This window comes from Pygocentrus nattereri, chromosome 16 (genome assembly GCF_015220715.1).
Source record: "Pygocentrus nattereri isolate fPygNat1 chromosome 16, fPygNat1.pri, whole genome shotgun sequence".
NCBI classification, from domain to species: Eukaryota; Metazoa; Chordata; class Actinopteri; order Characiformes; family Serrasalmidae; genus Pygocentrus; species Pygocentrus nattereri.
This window is the reverse complement of record NC_051226.1, coordinates 24,500,741-24,515,609: the sequence shown is the minus strand read 5'-3', so window position 1 is coordinate 24,515,609 and position 14,869 is coordinate 24,500,741. Positions and strand designations below refer to the sequence as shown.

The following is a 14,869-nucleotide window of genomic DNA, read 5'->3' as shown; positions in this document are numbered from 1 at the left end:
TCTTAAATGGACTTGCTTTTGTGGTTTCTGGCACTTCCAGCTTACGGTTTTCTATATGTGAAAGTACGCTGAATAGCGAATAACAGGAGAAGACTGCATTTGTTTTGTAGCTTCAAGTTTGGACCATAAACCTGCAAATCATGTTTTGGCTGACTGACTATGTTTGGGGTAAAACAGATTGTTTGACCCTCTTCTACCTCCACTTTCCTCGAAATCAGTAATTTCCTCAATGTAAAGGCACAAAAACAGTAATGTGACCAGTTACTGCCCATTGAATTTGCAGTACATCTTGTGCAGCTTGTGACTAACTCAGAAACACAACCTGTTCTACGAGCTCCTTCCCCTACTGCATAAACGGTATCACCGGTCTTCTCTGCAGTGTCTTTATGCTGTTGTCTCATGTGTTTGCTCCCACTGCAATGGCTCATCATTGTCCACCATCATTCGCCATGGCAACCAAGCTGATATTAAAGTCATGTGAGAGGGAAAAAAAAGAGCAAACTGCTCACTTTATTTGAAATATAAAAAGAACACAAATTTAAAATCCACCACTAGTAGACCTGATTTGAATTCATAAAGAGCTTAATAACCAAATTGTTGACTACTGGATAGTAGTTGGATTTCCTTCAGAGGTCTGGAAATGGATAAGCTAAGATAATGACATACATAAAATATATGTTTTTAGCTTAGATTTAAAAATCTTACAGTATAATACTAGGGGTATAACCATGCACAAATTTCACTATTCGACTGCAAAATAGAAATGCACAATTATAAAAGTATATATTTTTATATAAAAGCTGTGCTTTATAGTGTCCTCATCTAACACCCTAGCCTCAAGCTAACATGTTAGGCCCAGGCTAACACACTAACAGCAATATATGGATTTCCTTTTTATCCAACATATAGTAGCCACATATGAACATTTATATGACATATATCTCAATATACACATATATATCTATATATATCTATATCTATATACATCTATCTCTCTCTCTCTCTCTCTCTCTCTCTCTATATATATATATATATATATATATATATATATATATATATATATTGCGTGAAAATGTGTGTGTGTGTGTGTTTATATGTACATATATGGCTATATGTAGGATTTCTTTATGGGTAACAGTGCATAACTCTCCTCACAAACAAAAGGCCTAAGAACAATACCATTTATTCTGAACCCCTTGTTAATTGAGCAGCCTAACTGACCCAGAAATGAAAGACTGGTTTTCAACATAATTGCCATGATGGTCTGAGCTTTTTTTGATCCAAAGTTTCAGAGCTCTGGATGCAAATGCTTCTTTTCTTGCTGTAGATTTGATTGTTCCTACAATCACTAACAAACCTTCATTCAAGAGAAGGATTACAGATGGTCTCTAATTCACTTATTCAGCAATAATTGGAGAATAAAAACAGGTATAACATTAAATGTCAGCAACAGTATTTTATAATCAATATGCATTTCATGTGGTAGCTTATGCAAGGTGGGTAAAACAGGTCTAATATTCTGAGTCTTCTAAGGAACTCCTGATGTTACATTGTATAATAGCTTGTATAATATATTTTTACATGTCTCATTTCTGTCTTGTGGGTGCCGTAATTCAGCCCACTGGAGCAAAATATTATCAATAAGGCCACTAGTAGGAGCCACATGCAATGTTTTCACGTATTGAAATAGCAAATTGTGACATGCTATCAATTAATGTGGTGCCATAGTTTTGTATGTCAGCAGTGTGTTGTCTGACCTCATCTCTCTTTATCTGGTCAAAGGGCAAAAAGTCATGCTCAGAGTTATCAGTCCAGGGACTCCTGGTAAATCAGCACCGCCTTGGTTCAGAAAGAGAGAAACAGCAGAGAAATAGACTGTATGTGTACAGTTCCTGGAGTCTTCATAAAAAATGAGCAATAGAAAATAAGCACCAGAACCTTTGGCACCAGAAAACTAGAGATAAGCTTATTCCATTGGCCATTGATCCAGTCTCACAGGTTCTAGCTTTAGGGTGTTTGATATCCACTCAAGATTGGTACCAACAAGACCTAATGGTACTTGAGGGTGTTCTCCTCTCTTGCAGGCAGCCGAAGCCACTTTAGCAAACTTTTACTCATCCAGGTGAGGATAAAGTCATCAAGCGCTATGACAGGGCCAAATACATTGCCAATATGTGCATCAAAGTGCAAAATAAAACAGTATAATCATGTTTTAGAATTTTTGCTTTGTGAATTGTTTACAGAGTTGACACCAACTAGCTAGCAAGCTAACACCAACATTATTAGCATCCATGCTAGCTTCCACAGAGCGCTTTAGCTTATGTTTTGACACATGACAGAGAAAAACACATGCTTTGTTTTATTCTACACAATTTTGCGAAATTCTAAAGTATGTTAAAGCAGAAAATTACTATATATTATGTCATGTCAGCACAATCAATGAATGCAAGATAGTTAACCTCTTAAAATCCCAGGCTTTTTATATACTAAAGCTTATTATACAGGAACTACACGGATGTCAGTGCAAGCTGGATGAGCTATTCTTGGGTAATAGACGTGTGTAATAAAGCTTTGGGCCTGCTGGTGGGCCCTTTTCATATAAATAAGGAGTAACTAGCCAAATTAGACACTTCAGAGTGGCATATGAGGACCAAAAAGCTGTGTCAAGCAGGTGAAGCAAAACTGTAAGTTCTGTTGTTTCCCATTTGGGTCAGTTTTTGTATTGAATTTGCTGTGGAAAACTCCACTTAGTATCTCTAGCATAGTGTTTGAAAACCAAGAAACAAGCTCACACAAGGGCCCCGTTCACACCTGGCATTTGCATGTGTCTTGAGTGATTTGATCATAAGTGGACAGTGCTTGGTACAGGTGTGAAAGACACATTGTGATCCAATCACTCAAACCACCTTGGGGAGGTGGGCAGAGATGTTTATGACCACAGAACATTTGTAGTGTGAATGCTAAAGTGCCCCCACGCATCCTACCTCTATATGAACTGTGTCATTACAACAGAGACGAAAGCAGTGCAGCTTCTTTCTTTGTCCTGTTTGTTTACCAGATGTACTAGCAATCCATGTGGTCTAAACGTCTGTAACATACTTTACATGTACATGAACAAGGACTTTGCCTGACAACAAATGTGGTGAGGGTGAATTTGTGTAGTATCCATCCTATGGTCACAAAATGGACACTGGAGACACCTTTGAGACGCACAGAAATGCTATGTGTACGTTGTTCTTTGTCAATAGCTTCACTCTGGCCTTATACGTCATCAGGCCTGCTATGAGTCTTATGACAGTAGAAATGATTACAGGGCAATGACCAACACTTTCATGTAGGGAGAAGAAACTGCACTGTGCTTCCACAAGGGGGCGACATTACATCCATCAAACATCTCAGTGCATCAAGTCTTCACGTCCCATAGAACTTTATTCATCTCTGTGATCTCAACATGGCAAAGTTTGAAATTATCCACTAAACTGAGTACATCTGTATTCAAAATAGTCAGTATCATACCACTAAATAGCGTTCTGCAGATGTGGGAGAGTGAGCCAGGAAACAGAAGACTGGTACCAACAGGATCTAATTGTAATCTAGTGTGAACCATCACAGCCTTCACAGAACGAATGTTTTTGCTTATATATTTTTTTACTTTACTTGACACTGTTTTTCTTACACATTTTGTGAAATTCTACAGAACGTAAATGCAGAAAACTGCCTCTGTTTTTGTAGAACACAGACTTGGACTGAGGCCAGAATAGAACCTTCCCTACTATTGTCTTTTATAAAGGGTGAATATCAGTAAAAATAAACGGATCGGTAAATGAATCCGGGCTTCAAACATTTGCGTAACTTTGTTTTGAAAAGTGCAGTGTCCATGATACTATTATAGGAGCCTACAGGTCGTTCCGTGGCTTTGATTGACATGCAAAATGGCCAACCACAGTCTGTCGTTTTTATGCGATGTGTCAAAAACATGCTACAACTAAACCAGACCCATGATGGTTTATAGCATTAGCTGCTGTAAAAGTCAGCTAACCTTCCTTTTTCCACTGCTTAGTAACAAAAGACTTGCAATGCAGTTGAAGGCACATTCAGCTGGTGCAGTGACCTAGTGTTCACTAGAAATTGCAAAATGAACACTACAATTTGGACACTTAGAGAAAAATGTAATTACTTAGAGTTGGGTACACACACACACACATACACATACACATACACTATCTAAGCCACATATCCTTCTGGGTCAAGGGGGTGCTGGAGCCTGTCCTAGTGATCATTGGGTGGAAACACCCTGGACAGGTCACCAGTCCATCACAGGGTAGTAGAGTTGGGCAATATTAATTAATTAATCAATTTAGTGATATTGTGGATATCTACCATACTTAAAGAACATTAGCCAAGTGCATGTTTCATTAAAAACAGAGTATAATTAGTGCTAATAAATCAGACTTAACTCAGACTAAATAATGGTATATTGGGATTCAGGCTTAGAAATAGCAATATTTCCCAACGGTACAGTCAGTAATGCCTTGCCAACTTTGAAAAATAAATCATGATGAAACAAAGTAAGATGGCCTGGGATGCACAGCTCCAAACAAAAGCTGTCTTCAACTACAAGCTGAATAACCAGATATGCTGGATGCCATTTGGTGTTACAACTGTGCTTTCTTCACAGTAAGCCAGCTGAGCCTGTCTCTGTATGTTTTTCCTCGTTGTTATATGTTCTATCATTTTGAATCAGGTAATTGTTAAACAAAAAACAATTATAACCAATTACATTTGAATGTTACTCCTGTAAGATTGTAGTCTGTGTATCACCATGTTTTTTTGGTTTACTGATTACTTTGAGATGACCTTGATTAAATATGTGATAAAGCTTCCGTACAGCACAATCTAATTTGAAGCCAACTTCAGTACCATTTGAAGGAGTTTTGGCTTTCTTGCGGGACAATACTTTTATGTTGACGTTCAAGCTGTTTTTAGCATATATCCAGACATCATCACGGTTCTACTTCAGTGGCTGGGAACACAAACATGGATACTAAAGACACTGATACAAAGTGTTCAAGCATTATGTTCTAAGATTGTACGGACAGCCCGACCAAAGCTTGCCTTTTGATGATGCTATTGTAGTGTCATTGGAGTACAGGAATGTGAGGTCTGCTCTCCAAGAGACTTTGACTATAACATTTTCAGGCCTATCTCAAAGCCATTGTTCAGTCATGGCTTGTTGATATCCATGTGCTAAAATAATAAGCTTATACACCAAAAGTTAATCACAACATAGACCTACCAGCTTTTGGATTTTCAGATTATCAGTTTATGGCAAAGTGAAATATATCCATATAGCATGAGTAGGCAAATAGGCTGGGCCTTGTTTCCCAAATACGTCCTAGTCTTAGATCATGTTAACTGGTAGAGAGAGCATTCAGTGATGCTTGCACTACTTTGTGCCAAGATGATGTTGAGAAATCCCGCCATGGTTTGTAAAGTCACCATTTACTTGTATGCATTTGGCAGACACCACTATTAGTAGTTTTAGTGCCTGAGTAGTACATCAACTCTTCTTGGAACCTTGTAATTAGTCTTTTTCTCAAAAGACCTAAAAAATACAATAAATGGCTAATGGTGAATGCGTTTGTTATTCATCTCATATTTGTCTGCCACATATATGAAGATCAGCCAAAGAACACTAGAGAAATAACAACAAATATCAAATGAATGAACCTTCACTTCCAATGATGGACTTCTGTGAATAATTTCAAGTGTCAAAATGTCTCTTGGGGTAAGTGTGAAAGCACTTTGTGATTGGTGAGTCCTATCAAAATATTTATACACAAAGTCTCAACATTAAATTTCAAAATTAGTCTTTATTCACATTGGCCAACTCATTTTAGCCAACTGTCATCATTCAAGGTTGTTTGTTTGGCTATGATAACCCATTCTGAATTAAGATTACAACAATAACCACGCTGGGCATGCTGGAATGACATGGATATGGATTGAAGCAGCATTCAAAGAGCTCCACAATGAAAACAGTCCATCATCACTTGCAATAAATCTTTCATAAATAATGTAATTTTCTCCTTTAAGAAGATGCATCTGGTCATTTTGTCACAGCAGGAGTAAATGATTTAAATTAAAACCATTCTATGAATATTTTATATTATAAATCTTTGCTTGCTTTTTACCTCACAAGACATACAATCAAAATAACCAAGTATAAAGATGGAATGGTAAAGCACCTTTTATAACATTACAGAAAACATTTAATTGTATTTGTACGTTATAATTATAAAAATGGCATACAAAAAAGACTTGGCATTTTAAAAAGCAGACACCATTGTTATAAAGCATATTTATAGAGCATATAGATGCTATCTCTTAAATTTCCTTTTCCTTCCAAGTCTTTGGCTGGACTTGGCTGAGTACTGCTGCTGGAAGTCTATGAGGCAGTCTGTAGCTTCGGATATTGAGGTGAAGGATTTGATGGGAGACGAGCTCACGTGAAAACCTGATGCTGGACAGTTTCCATTTCCACCAGCTTCAGCCACCTCTGATGAGTCTGCAAGGCCACTGCAGAAGCGTTCACAAAGAAGTGATTAAAGTCAAGATCAAGTTGCTTGAAAGAAACAGTAACGGCCAAAACGGTTTAGAACCTACCCGTGGTTTTTGTTTGTAATGTCAGATGGTCCAGCTCCGTCATCATCATCTGAAAAGAATTTAAGTTCTTTATTAGAAGAATTACAAACAGTTTCTGTAAACATCATGTTACCATCACAAGAACTGCTGAAGAGCAGGGCCAAAGTTTTATTTGCACAAAAATAAATGATCTTTGCTCTTAAAATGACACGAGCAAAAGGCCAAACCAAGAAGAATACATACCTAAATGAACTCGTTCTGCCTGATGTAGGGCGGAGAGCAAACCATTTCCCTACATCATAAGTGACAAAAACGAGAACCTTAATAAAATGCAAGTCTTATTCAGACGTGTAGTGTCTAACTGACATACAGGGTTAAAAAGCAGCAGTGCTTTGTGTGAACAAAGGCAGGTAGTGCCCAATAACAAGGACATATTCCAGGTATAAAACACATGATTAGAGTATTTAAAATAATATAGACATCTATCTACAACTTCAAACTCACCTGATTATTTCTGGGACCTTTCTGCTGAAGGCACTTTTCCACATGATGGCTGTACTGCTTGGATGGGAAAAACCTCTGACACAGGTAGCATTTCTCTCGCTGCTCTGACCTGCTGTACAGCCATTAATGTCTGCTTATTATTATTTATTTTTATTCAGTAGGTGAACACATGTTCTTCTGGTGAGAATTACGATACCTACTTACTTCTCTGATCCCGACAAAGTCTCTTCCGTTGGTATTCTTCTGGTCCTCTTGCGCAATGTAAGCACTAAATATAACAAAGAACAGTGAGCAAAAGCAGTTTGCTGTTTACAAAGCCCAGTGTTTTAAAGTAGAAATTATACAGTATGCCAATTTCTGACTTTGTGAAAGGTCATCCTGTTGTTCCTGGTCCTCTGTGTTGCCATCACAGTAGGCAGCGTGCACCTCAATCTTGCTGATGGGAAAGAGGCGAGAGCACATGGGGCATTCCACTTTCTGGCTCTGAGCAGGTGCCGACTCATTTTGTTGCTGCTGCTGCTGCTCCTCCTCCTCTGCCTGCTCTTGCTCCATTCGCTCCTCTTCAGCAGCTTCTCCTTCATCCACCTCCATTACCTCACTCTCTGCCCATGACTGCGGCTAAGAGAGGAAAGGAAAGGATCAGTTATGACTGGAAAAAAATTCTCTAAACTCCTTAAAAAAAACAAAAAAACAAAAAAAAAAAACATCTGTTCTGAAAGAGGTACCTGTGCAGGACTTGTCACCATCAGCTCTGGTGTGTTGTCTTCAGTCATCTGAGTTTCTGTGTTCAAAGAGATGGTGGGAGGAAAGACACTTCATGGTTCAAAACACATGAATCTCTAAATAGATCATTTTAGAATCTTGTGGGAGCACTAAAGAACTGTTAGAGACCTGGAAGTACAAGAGTAATGTGATAAACAGTGGAACTCTTTGTTAACTGTGTACTGCTTGAATCAGTTGCATGAACACTGGCAGGATAACACAGGTTTGCCTGGAATGACAATATCTGGACCTGATCCTACCTGGACACACAGTGTTCTCCTCATCATAATTTTCATTTTGAATGTCTTCATGCTCATCAGGCTGTTGGATCTGGGTGTCATCAGAAAGATCCTGAGGACCAGACTTTGTACAACTGTAAAAGAACATTTTTGAAGTGGAACTTTTTAGGCCAGATTGGTGGCATTTCAGTGAAACTGGTAAAACATCCAAATACCAAATAATTTACATGAGGGATTTATTAGTAAAAGTACACATTACCAAAAAATATTATATTCTGGTCAGTGTTTTACCTGGAAGGTTTAATGGCATTTGAAGACCCATTTTGTCCAATGAGCAAAGGGGAGTTCTGCTTTGGAGAAAAACATTACTTGGGTTATATACATCTGAATTTCATTTCTTGTTCTGTAAAATACTTTACAACAACTTCACCAAAATGCCTGTTACTACAGTTATGCGATCCATCTATCATGCTACAGGAAGAGCAAGACAGGTATATAGCTGCTCAGACTAATGCCGGACATACAGCCACATTAAAAAGATGTAAAACAAACAAACCAATCAAAAAAACTTGAAGAAGAATGCCAACTTGAGGTCAAATTCAGTAGCCTTTCATACCAGATATAAGAAACACTCAACTTAAATCCCAATTTGACACATTTATACAAACTAAGTAAACAAATATACATGCTGTTCAGCATTTAGCCAAGGTGTTTCATTGCAGTGAATAATACACACCACAAGCTCCACCTGCGTCTCTGGAGAGGAGACCACCACATATGTTTCACTTTGTCCATGTTCCACTTCTTTCTCTGAATCCCCCCGGGATTCTGCCCTGTCCTCGTCCGCTTCCTCGTCCAATTCTTTCTTTTTCTCTTCCTCGACCAATTCTCTCTTTTTCTCTTCCATCACCTTTTCTGACTCTTCATCCTCTTCCTCCTCCAGAAGCTGAGGGGCTCTGTGGCGCTTCATTCTCCTGCCGAATGGCCTCTCTGCTGGACACGGGAACAGCTGCACCCATAACACCACCAAAAAGGCTTTGAGAACTTAAGCATGTGTGCAGTCACAATTAATGCAGATACAATCCACTTTCAATCATGTAATTACCTGGCATTATGATGCAGAGCTTTTAATTTCAATGCTTCTAAATAAAGATTTCTAAAACCACTCCTGTGGTTCTGCTTGTGTAATAATAGATTAAGCAAGAGGGACTGACTAAATCCTAAAAGGAAGTGTCTTATTAGCAGTTAGGGGTGTAGAAATGCATTTATGCTAGAGTCTGAAATATTTGTCCAAACATGATCTGACCACTCACAATGGGTTTGGATGTCATTTCCCAAATATGTATTGGGAGATTAGAAAGCTCATCTAAAACTTCAGAATGTGCAAAAGCACTCTCTGATGAATGAAGTTGTAGCGGAATTTTAAAGTAAATTTTAGACAGGTGATTATTTTGATATATCATATTGTATATACTTTTATTTCATTTATCCATGATCTAATGGCAGCTATTTGTGCACATGATTTTGTTGTTCTTGGGTTAGTTCTGATTCCAAACCTGGTGCTATGGGTCAGTCTGGGTTGGACCCAAACGTCCTGGCTTGTATTTGGGTTCAGACCTAAATTTCTACATTAGCTGCATTCATTTTTATTACAATATTCAATAAAATCTGCACTGGCTTTTTGGCTAAAATAAAATTCTAAAACCACTTTTAAACAAACATAGTTCAGTTTGGTGTATTTTTATGGACTATTTTTAAATGTAAAAAATGTTTATTTGTCTACATTCCAATGTGGAAATATTTAATTTTAATTATTAAAAATAATATTTAAATAATTTAAAGTTTAGTATGGTTATTGTGAGATCATATGCCAATATGCTCAACAGTAGATTAATTAACCCTGCATGACTCACTGGCAGACTCCATTCTGCTTTGTGCAGGAGCTGGCGCTGGGCTTCTTTCAGACTCTTCTCATACACCTCCAACTGGCTGAGGATAACTCTTGTATAATCATCGGGGCTTTGCCCCCTGGGGCAAAAGGGGACTCCCCAGTAATAAGACACAAGACCATCCCCTTTCCCGTCCGTCAGGTGTGCATGTCTAGAATCACAGGCAGGTTTTTTGAGGAAGCCAACTTCTAGCTGGTCAGGCTCGGCTGGACAAGTAGTCTTGGAGGTGAATTTCCTCCGAACACATACATGCTGGGAATCAGAGCTTTGTGTGGAGTGTTCATGTGTACAGGAGCAGCTTTGTGCTGTGGCGACAGTAGGTGGTGAGCAGCAGGGCTGGGTTGGAGAGAGCCTTGAATGGCCTGGGCGTAGAACATGCTCCTGGTGGAAGACAGGGCTTGGATCAACAACCTGGAGAACGTAATGAGTTATTCAGGGTCATGAACGAACAGATAAACACTTTCCACATAAATATGTACTAATTACCAATTTATGTAAGTGAATGTTTTTATATTCACATAGAACATGCATACAGGGAAAATGCATTGGAAATGAACAAAACAAACAAACAAACACACACACACAAAACAATACCTTCTCCTCCTCCTCTTCTTCATCATCATCTGACAAATGCAGGACCATATGACTGGTGAACTCCCCCAAAGATTGGCTTTCTACATGCAAAGGCATCTTCTCTGAATTTGGGAATCTCTCTGCAACGTCCATACACAACACAAGAGCACTGTTACTGTTTGCTAGTGTGCTGGCAATTCAGTCTGACCCTTGACCAACATCACAAAGAAACAAAAATGTAACCCTAATAATTTACCCTAACTAGGGTAAATTACTGTAATTAAAATAGGAAAAAAAACATATGTCTGGCTTTTATAGTTCTATACTAGACAAAAATGAAAACCTACACATCATATACTTTCTATGGCATCTCAAGGTTCGAGACTTAAGAAAGAACCATTGTTGTTTGTATGGAACCATCGCACAGGGAGCCCAATAACTTGGCAGGCCCTGTCGGCAGGAACCATCGTCACTCTGCGTGATGCCACGGACTGCAGCACACTGCTCAGTTTTGCAGCCACAGTGGAAACACCACACATGCCCTAGTTAACTGCTTAACAGAAAAGTGGATACTACTGTGTGGAACAAAAAGCACAAAGCAAACAGAGAAAGTCCTACCAAGAACAGCATTTGAGCTGGCTCTATGACAGTCATCCTTCAACTGTTTTGGCTGTACTGTTTCCTATCAACAGAGCAAACACAGTCATTCTAACAATTAATGAAGTCATTCTAAACATGATTGCTATGTAAGGTTACAGTTATGACAGCACAAACCTGCTCTGGACCAACACCGTCATCAGGCACTGAAGTGTGAGGTGAAGGCTGAGACTTTATGTAGAGTGAAAGGCGTTTTCGAGGATCCCTGCTTTCGTGAAGTTGTTTTTTATGGCTTGAAGATTCTTTAGCTTTTTCTGAGTCTTCTTCTTTAGGTGTGCATACTTTGCCTACAAAATTATCTTTAAGGGTACAACTAACCTCGTCCTTAGTCAATTCAATACTTCCTTTAGGGTCTGTCTTAGCAAAAACAGGGCTTTTATAAGGGGATGGGTTCTGCTGATGGGTGAGCTGCGAGCTATCAAGACAAGTTAAGCTGAGAGAACTGTCCTGCACTGACAGGGGATTCCATGAAGCTCTGCTGGTGATCACTGCATCCTGGTTCAGTCTTACACTACACTGCTGAAGAAAAATAGGGGAACCCTGGGCCTGAGAGTCGCTCTGTGAAGGCTCATCCTCCAGAGACTCTGTTTTAAGTACTTGTTCATCTGGATCCTTCCACTGTGTACAGTAGCATTCCTGTAACAAAAGAATGCCGACATATTTACTAACATGCTGCACTGCCGCACAAACGACTAAGTTTGTATAAGGCATGTCAGGCAAGTCAGCATTTCTTCTAAACACTTAACCTTTCATTTTTTTTAAACAGTTAACTCCATAACCCATAAACAAAGGGCTGCAACGAAAGTTAAAAAGCAGGCCTTACTGTTTAAGACCGCTATGGAATGTACTGGATTAATTATTATGACTAATTTCTCTAGACAGGCTGTCACAGTCTTCTCAAAAGGAATGCTACAGTAAGCGTCTAAATATACCATTTTACTACTGTAAACTGAAAGCTTCTATAACTGAAAGTGGCTGCCAAATTAGGTACAACCATTTCACACATTAGTGACAAATTGTTTCTCTTCGTTTGTTAAGGGAGTTTTTGAGGGTAAAGGTTAACATGTATTACTAACCACTAATTATGAAAAAAATTATATAGTGAGTTTGAAATATCACCACTGCAGTAATTTTCTATCCTGGACCTTAAATACTACTGCCTTGCATGTTGTTTTCCCTTATCTAACACACCCAGTCAGCTAAACAGTTCATTAGTTGCATCATGTGTGTTGTGAATATCTATCTATGGGCAAGACAGTGGTACTCAGTGGTATGCAGAGGATGAGGATTGAGAACCACTGCACCACTGATGCAAGGGTTATGGTCACCAAAGATCAGACTACAGGCTGTGAAAAGCATGCAAATAAATGAAGTAAATGTCAGTGTCATGCAATGTAACTCACTTGAGAAGTTGTAGAAGGCACAGGAGGCAGACATGGGCTTGGAAGTGAGGGCTGTGACAGGGTCTGCTGAGACAGATCAGGCATTGGCAGCAGTGGCTTAATATCCTGCACGCTGTGCTCGCCACTTTCGGCTGCAGAGGTAACCTCATCGTCACTGGCCTTGGTCATCTCAGTCTTGTAGGGGAAGGAGAGCTTGCGTCTCAAGTGTGTGGTCACAGTGACTGGGTCTTGACTAGGCTTTGTCGTAGAGCTAGCTGGTTCAGAGGTCACGTCCAAAGCTTCGCTTTGGCTGACCTGTAATAGAAAAGTAGCTTTAAGTGAAAGATGACTGGGTTTCCAACGTTTAACCTCAAAGACACCAGAATAAAGACAATGAGCACACAAAGCACGTTACGTATGATCTGTTCTTTGTAGTGTCAGTGACAATCTGAATTACAATTCTGGTCATATCAAAGTTTTATCTTAGCTACACACACACACACACAAACACAAATACATTTTCTAGGCCGCTTATCTTTCTGGGTAGTGGGGGTGCTGGAGCCTATCCCAGCAGTCACTGGGCAGAAGGCAGGATTTTCTGAGCTATACTGATACCACAAACATGTCCAATCCCACAAATTTAAATCAGAAATGATAGAAAGAATACAATTTCTCCCTGTTATGTAAACACAACCTTATACAGATGCTTAACCTTACATGAAGACTTTCTGCAATGGCTTTTCTCATGTCATCGTCTTCCAGCTGTTGTCTTTGGGCAGCACTGCTTGCCTCTTGTTTACTCAGTCTCATAGCCAGGTCCAACATCTCTTCCTCAGTCATGTCTGACAGCACAAAACAACATCATTACTTATTACCTAAACAAAAATGCCAAGTTATTTATTAGAATATATAATTAAGATACAAAAGACATCAAAACACTAATAATTAAATAATTCATTACTTTGAAAAATGTGTGATTATCTGGTTTACGGCTCACACCACATGTTTAAAAAAAGGTTCTTCAGAGAAAGGAATGGTTCTATTTAGAAGCGTTTCATGTTTAGATGGTTCACTGCATGGTAAAATTGTTTTTGGTTCTGTATAGCACCAAAATTGGTTCTTCTATTGTTACAAGCTTGACACCATAACAATACTAGAACCCATTTATGGTGCTATATACACACACAATCTCCATCAATCAGAAGAACCCCTTCACCATGAAAATAATCATATAAGCACGAAGTGGTTCTACATATAACTAAGGTTCTGTACAGAACCAGTCCCTTTAGTGAAGAACCATCTTTAAGAGTGTACGGACTCTTTCTGCTACTGATCAAACATTTAGACACTAATCAGGATACGCAGTTACTTGCTGTGCTCCTGCCTCGGTGGCTGGTTTATGTGGGTTACCTTGCATTTGTGACCTGCTCCCCCTTTCCCTCCTCCGCGCTTCCCTTGGCGACATTTTGACGACAGCGTTTTCTTCCTGGTGGAAGAAGTTAATCACACTGCTAAAAAAATAATACTTTTATTCACACATTCACTTGTACACCAATGAGACACTGACAGGTTCCACTGTACACACAACACTTGCCCGCCATAAGTCCCAAACAGGGCTGCACAGTCAGATTTGGTCGAGTTTAGATCAAGTCACCACGTAAAGTTACCTGCTCATTTTCGGAGTCAGAGATGACCAACGTGTCCTCGTCCTGATTATCATCAGCGCGACGAACTTTTCTCTGTCCTTCGTTCTGAGGTGTGGTCCGTTTCCTCCGAGGCATACTGCGGGCAACAACGCTGGAGCGACATCCACTAGCCAGCTAACGTTAGCAAGACCCGAGCTGCTGTGGCAGCAGATACTCTGAAAGCTAACGTTAGGCTGACATGGCTAATCATTAGCTGGCCGAAAGTACTGTTTACCGCTCACTTAGCTCAATACGCATACAGTTAGTCAGTATTAAGTAGCTCAGAACTGCTGTCGGAGCAGAGTGGGGGTGCTGGTGAGTTTATTTCAGGTGTTTGGGGCGAGTGTTTTCTCGCCCCAAACCATTTTCACGTCACGTGACCTGCTCGGGCCCGAAACCCAGTTTAAGAACCAACGCGCGCAAAATCTTCTGGAGGAGCTAAACGTCGTGATCAGGCTGCCGGCCCAAACCGC

General features: G+C 39.5%; 1 protein-coding gene and 1 non-coding gene across 8 annotated transcripts; both read right to left on the bottom strand.

The window, feature by feature from the left end:
* Positions 1–5,853: 5,853 nt before the first annotated feature.
* uimc1 (ubiquitin interaction motif containing 1) lies at positions 5,854–14,524 on the bottom strand. 7 transcript variants are annotated; one of them, XM_017704302.2, is made up of 18 exons: positions 14,379–14,524; positions 14,122–14,197; positions 13,429–13,553; positions 12,733–13,026; positions 11,447–11,965; positions 11,291–11,354; positions 10,694–10,812; positions 10,064–10,510; positions 8,887–9,159; positions 8,442–8,500; positions 8,172–8,284; positions 7,875–7,930; positions 7,512–7,767; positions 7,354–7,417; positions 7,150–7,261; positions 6,889–6,937; positions 6,667–6,715; positions 5,854–6,579 (listed from the first exon to the last, which is right to left on the bottom strand). In XM_017704302.2, the coding sequence occupies exons 1-18, from the start codon at positions 14,490–14,492 to the stop codon at positions 6,381–6,383; spliced, it is 2,988 nt and encodes a 995-aa protein (XP_017559791.1). In that variant the 5' UTR covers positions 14,493–14,524; the 3' UTR covers positions 5,854–6,380. The 7 variants fall into 7 exon arrangements, with proteins under 7 accessions (XP_017559791.1, XP_017559793.1, XP_017559792.1 ...); XM_017704304.2 differs by having other exon boundaries at positions 7,150–7,258; XM_017704303.2 differs by having other exon boundaries at positions 8,442–8,497.
* On the bottom strand, positions 11,078–11,207 carry LOC119265491. The gene has a single exon (XR_005131684.1).
* Positions 14,525–14,869: the final 345 nt, after the last annotated feature.